Source organism: Silene latifolia, chromosome Y (genome assembly GCF_048544455.1).
Source record: "Silene latifolia isolate original U9 population chromosome Y, ASM4854445v1, whole genome shotgun sequence".
Lineage (NCBI taxonomy): Eukaryota > Viridiplantae > Streptophyta > Magnoliopsida > Caryophyllales > Caryophyllaceae > Silene > Silene latifolia.
In genome coordinates this window covers 313,036,832-313,043,024 of record NC_133538.1, presented here as the reverse complement: position 1 = coordinate 313,043,024, position 6,193 = coordinate 313,036,832, and the positions used below count along the sequence as shown (strand labels likewise).

Below are 6,193 nucleotides of genomic sequence, written 5' to 3'. Positions count from 1 at the left end.
CATACCAGGGTCAAATGTGTCGAGCCTTAAACAGTTACTGTTACACTTACCTCGAAGGGACTCTTGTGTAACGCTTTTAAATAACTTTTTGTACTCGTAATAAAGAAGGAAAATTACGTGTGAAACCAAGAAATGTGAAGATTCATAAAGAAAGAATTCAAGAATATACCTTACTCTAAAAACATCTCTAATTCAAATGCTCCTTTTCCAACTTTATGGACGGCCACTTTACATCTTTTGCCACCCAAAATTCAGGACTTTACAACTAGATTCCTTAATCTACATTTACCCAATCTTTCCCTATATAAACCACCCTTACACAAACATACCTTCCTTCAATCTTACATTGATCAAATTCTCTTTGTTGGGTTTTTTAATTCAAGATCCATCGAGATGGCAACCGAGGCGTACTCAACCCAAATATCGTCTCAAAGGCCGGTGGCCATGGCGTTAGCTTTAGTTTTGGCAGTTGTATTATCGCCGTTATATGTCACAAGGAGTAATGATGCTATATATGCATAAGGTGGAACTCTGGATTTGTTCTTCCTATGGTGTTAGCCGGACTCATAATCGCAATTAAGACAACATCCTCGTCATCTTCCGGAGAAAGAAAAGAGATTTTAACTTCGTCTGACCCGAGCTCAGTGGTCCGGTTTGGAGGCTCTTCTTGGGGACTTGCCGGTGTTTTGGTTATGTTGATACTGGTGCTCTCTTGGGAAACCTCAGTTCAACATTTCTTTTGGAACTGAACATTATTAGTTCTTTCAGGCTTGCGGAATGTAGCTACTTGCTGTATGTTATAGATTCTAGATTTGATCTGTTTACCAGAATAAATTTATAATGTGTAAACTTTTAAGAAATTTAGTGATGCAAGTTAGTAAAGAGTTATCGAAGATTTATGAAATCGAAAATTTGATCCGTCTGTCGCACAAAGCGGATCTAATGTATGAAATTTTGCCCTTGTGATATAATCACAAAGACGATGTTTCTAAACGATCCATAATAAAAACTGTAATGGTAGACACGAGAATACTAAACGACTTTATAATACAAGAAGCGTAAAGATCTGAAAGGATCATTCCGCCTTAGTCTATAATGAGTATCGGAAGATCAGCCATAATGCTTGAACATTGAACATTCAGATTAGATTATAGACATGAGACGGAAATTGCAGTAAACATATCAATTTACGGGAATACTATTTACCTTTTTTTTGCTAGTAATTACATTTCTGCAATTTGTCATATTTTGTTAGACAAGAATATTACTATAAACAACGAAATAAATATTTGATGTTCTGTACAGAACTACAGATGATCTATGTACAAGAGTAAAAGCATCGGGTTATTCGATTTTATCCACAGTTTTACGCTTCTACCAAGTCACATCCTGAATCTCGGTCAGTTTCTCCAGCCAACAACCCTCGGGCGTGTGGTAGCATTGCCTGACATTGAGACAGAACGACCCCGATTGTACATGCGTTGTATCTCTTCCCGGTACTCAACAAGAGACTTGTCGGGAATGGCAGGAGTTAGTTCGATAACATCACCCATTTTGAGCCGGCAAGTCGGGTCACTAACAGGCTCGTGGTTGAGGCGAGGCCTCAAGTCCTCCTTCACAGGGAAGCCATAAGGTGTCCAGCGAGGGCTGCCGTGGCCTGTTCTCTCTAAAAGGTCCATCATGGTGGAGTTTGTCGGGAATTCTTGGACAGACATCTGAAGTGAAAACCATGGATTAGTTAGTGCTATCGCACTGAAAATGCGCTAAAGTTGGTTACTCGATTATTAACAGCTGCACAAGCAATAGTGAGGGAACGCAAAAGACAAACCTTATCATTATCTATCAAGATGACGAATACTGGTCCGTCTTGATTGCTTTGGGGCTTGTATGAATACGGACAGTCCTCAGAATGAGTGGGGAACTTACACAGTCGCCTAACTGAATCGGCAAAGACACCAGATGACTGGTCGTTGTTCATATTCTCACAATGCCAACTGACGGCCCATCTAGCCCATTCGACCATTTGGAGTACATAAGATGAGTGCTTGCATTCACCCTCCTTGTACCTCCAGTGAGCTGCAAATCCAAACTCCGCTTGAAGGTGCATTTCATGGGTGCGGATTTGAACTTCAAGTGGAACCATTCCTTCACCAACCACAACTGTGTGAAGAGAACGATACCTAAAAATAAAAAAAGAACAAAAACCATTACAAGACGGATTATGGACAGCATCGAGGTAATGTTGATACAACAAGATAGCCTTAACCCGTAATTTGGGGTTAGCTAACCTGAGTGAGTAATCATTTGAAACCGGTAATGAAAACTAAAATAATGAAAAGAAAAAGCAAAAAAAGGAAGAGAACTTTGGAACCGTAATTATTCATATGTTCAGTATAACATACCCATTAATCTTCGGATGATCAATGTAGTTCTTGAGCTTCCCAGGCACCTCAGGCCATAACTGATGAACAACTTTCAGGGCTTTATAACAATCATCGTCATTCTCAACAATCAAACGTAATCCATGGATATCATGAACCTCGTCCATCGTCAGTTTCTTCCTATAGAGAAATGTTCACGATCAGTCCAAACACCCACCACAACAAGAAACTAAACTAACAGCAAAGATATGTAGATTTTCTAAATAAAGCTAGCTATGTTACTCTGATTCAGCTGTGACACGTTGTCGATGGTCAGTTACGGCTATATTTGTAAAAAAAACTTCCATGTTATGCTCTAGGCTTTTGTGTAGTAGTGTCCAAGTGAAGCATCAAGGTAATTTAGGTGTCTAATATTATAAAAAACAATGGGAAAAGGGATAGAGTGAGATCATACTTGAGCATTTTGCGATAAATACTGTATAGGCTTTTGTGACGGCCAGATAACTCCTGACAAAATATATCTTCCTTTTTGAGAGCTTGGTCAAGTTTCTCAGTAGCTGACTCAATCACTGCTTGATCAAAAGATTTGTCAAGCTTCGAGGACATTTCATTATGCTTATTTGGGAACAGATGCTTGAAACAAAGGTTTTCTAGCTGCTCTTTCCACGTAGATATACCAAGTCTGTTAGCCAACGGAGCAAATATCTCCAATGTCTCTTTCGCAAACCTGTACTGCTTGTGCACAGGCAATGCTTCCAACGTCATCATATTGTGCAATCTATCTGCCAATTTTATTAGAACTGCCCTAGCGTCGGCCATGGCAAGAAACATGGTATGCATGCGATCTGCTTCGATTATTTTATACGCTGTGCCATTATCACGTGCAAGCTTGCTTACGTTGCTTAGTTTTGACACCTGTAAAAATGATTGAACTAATCACAATCAGAAAGCAAATTATATTTATAATTGCTGCTAAACTCAATCAAAATATCAATTTTTCAATATGAATCGAAAAGTGAATTAAAAGTGCTTTGACATGGCCGTACCCCTTGAACTAAATCAGCCACTGCCTGTCCAAACATGGCCAAAATGTAGTCATAAGTGAGAAAAGAATCATCAATGGAATCATGCAACAACCCAGCTGCTACGACTGTCGAGTTTGCTCCAATTGAAGCCAGAAGCATAGCTGTTTCTACACAGTGCTGCAGATATAAATGGCCACTAGCTCTCAACTGCCAAACAAATAATGAAATTAAAAATTAGAACTCGAAAATACAACAATGGAACCGCGGTTCATTAATAACATCAGATTTAAAAGCTACAAAAAAACAGCAAACTTTACTAGCTTCAGTAAGATCAAAGTGTTATACAACAACATTTCTAAGACTCTACGTACGCTAAACATCCGATCCCAAATCATGAGAAAATAAGATCCCTCACATCTAAGGCAACAAAATACACAAGTCATACCAATATCAAACTATGAAACATCCTCATTCCAAAATCGCGTTTTCAACTCAGGAATCATTCCCCCAAATACTAAACATTAAACAATATGCACCCCATCCTCCATGTTACAAGAAATAACATAGTAAATCGATAACAAGATTCAATCTTTAGAACATTTCAAATTTCTCAATACACCATAGTATGATATCTTATTGTTTTTATTTACAAGTCCTAACAAATCTTGGCAATCCGAAACAACAGATCCCACACAACCCAATTCCTAACACAACTTTTTAAGCAACAACAAATCCCACTAAATTAATCAAACAAAGATAAAAATTTCCAATCAATCACCAGCATATAATCAAAATTCAAATAAAACATTATCTCACACTACCCAATTCCAACATTAGAGCATCGAGGATCAGACCGACATGAATCATCGTTTGAAACCGTCAATGATCACAGATAAAGTACAATCCCACCCAACTAAACCAAAACAAAGTCATTTCAACAGATCACATCACATAATCACATCCCACACAACCCAATTCCACCATCACCACCATTAAAGCTTTACTTCTATAATAAATTATACTAAGACCGACATGAATCATCATTTAAAACCGTCAACTAAACAAAAGACAATCATTATACCTGTCCTCTATGAGCTAATTCAGCTTGATAAAAAGCCTTAACAACAAAATCATCACAAAATATCTTATTCCTAATTTGCGCGCCACTCAACAATTCCTCCACCACATCACCATGATCATCCCCCAAATTAAACTCAACCTCGTCAACCCTAAACCCTAATCCAATACCACCATCATCAAAACTCCTCGACACCGAACCGGAAACCGGTCCTGTTAACACCGACACCGGACTACTCTGCAGATAATCCCGTTTCAACGGCGAACACCCTCCGTACCTAAACGAACTCCCCAAACTCCCACCATCATCTACACCGCCACCACCTCCGCACACGGCGGTCGACCCGGTCGCCGTCGACGATGATAATAACCGGGTCAACCCGCCGATTATTCTAGATGATGACGTGGATGTTGTCGATACTGACGTGGATGGTATTTCGAAATCGTGTATACTACTTGTCGGTGGACTTGCGTACATCGCGATTGTTGATACCGCCATTAGTTCAATTTAACTTGATCTTCACAATAAAATAAAATAAAAATAAAAAATTGAATTGAATTTAACTATGATTGCAATTGATTAATTGATTGATTGATTGATTATATATACATATATTGTATATGTGTAGGAGTAAATTTAAGACTGGTAATTTGGGGTTTTTATGGCGGGAAATTAAAAAACAAACCCAGAAAATTGAAGATTCAACCCTGATTTAAAAAGTCAAATTTGATGTTTTGGTGATTATGAATCGTGATTTATATGTACAGGTTATGAATTGAGATGGGAAATTGGGAATTAGAAAGAATCTGGGATTTCGGAAAGAGCGAGGAACTTAATGGGAATTTGATTTGTTTTTATTGGGGATTTTAGAGATGAGTGGGGAAAAGACGAGATTGCCCCTTGAAGAGTGAATGGATTAACGATTGATTAGTGACTTAGGGGGCGTTTGGTTAGAGAAAGGGAAAGGGAAAGGAAATTAGAAAGGGTAAGAGGGGGAAAGGTAAGGGATTACCTAAAACTTAACTAGTTGTTTGGTTACATCAAGAAAATTAAGTGTTGTGTGTTGTGGTTTGTTTTGGTGTACGGGTGTTGGTTTAGGTGGAGTGGTTGTGGTGGTGGTGATGGCGGTGGTGTGGTGTGGTGTGGTGGTGGTGGTGGCGACAATAGGGTGGTCGTGGTGGTGGTGATGGTGGTGGCGGCGTCATGGTGGTTATAGAGGTGGTGTTGCGGTGGTGGTTTATGTGGGGTGGCTGTGGTGGTTTAGGTGGGGTGGTTGTGGTGGTGGTGGTGGTGATGGTGGTAGTGGGGTGGTCGTGGCGTCAAGGTGGTTGTGGCGGTGGTGTTGTGGTGGTGGTGGTTTATGTGGGTGGCTATGGTGGTGGTTTTGGTGGTGGTGGTGGTGGTGGCGGTGGTGTCTTGATGGTGACGGGTGTGGTGGCCGGTGAGAGTCGTAAGTGTGGTGGTTGGTAAATAAGGTAGTTGAAGGGTAACAAGGGTAATGAAATCTCATACCTTGGGGGGGTGGGGGGTAAGGAATTAGATGGATTGAGAGGTAAGGAAGGGAATTTCATTCTCTTTGTTTGTATCAAACAAACACCAACAAAGGAAATCAATAACTTTGTTTCCCTTTCCCTTTCTTATTCGGTTTATTTCTTTTAATTTAAATTAACTTCTCATATGATTTTTCTTCCGAATTTTATAGTTGCAAA

At 39.6% G+C, this 6,193-nt stretch overlaps 1 protein-coding gene across 1 annotated transcript; it reads right to left on the bottom strand.

Moving 5' to 3' along the window:
- Window positions 1–1,168: 1,168 nt before the first annotated feature.
- Window positions 1,169–5,212, bottom strand: LOC141633601 (putative GTP diphosphokinase RSH2, chloroplastic). Its single transcript, XM_074446042.1, has 6 exons — window positions 4,488–5,212; window positions 3,428–3,613; window positions 2,836–3,296; window positions 2,403–2,561; window positions 1,829–2,180; window positions 1,169–1,715 (listed from the first exon to the last, which is right to left on the bottom strand). Exons 1-6 carry the CDS (start codon window positions 4,980–4,982, stop codon window positions 1,401–1,403), a joined length of 1,968 nt encoding a protein of 655 aa, XP_074302143.1. The 5' UTR covers window positions 4,983–5,212; the 3' UTR covers window positions 1,169–1,400.
- Between the last annotated feature and the right edge of the window lie 981 nt (window positions 5,213–6,193).

Bases quoted from the DNA above. Each gene is read 5' to 3' on its own strand.
- LOC141633601 (XM_074446042.1), bottom strand. From the start codon at position 4,982: ATGGCGGTATCAACAATCGCGATGTACGCAAGTCCACCGACAAGTAGT. The intron at 3,297-3,427 runs GTACGGCCATGT...TCATTTTTACAG, and splicing joins TGGCTGATTTAGTTCAAGGG to GTGTCAAAACTAAGCAACGT. The intron at 1,716-1,828 runs GTTTGTCTTTTG...TTTTCACTTCAG, and splicing joins TCTTGATAGATAATGATAAG to ATGTCTGTCCAAGAATTCCC.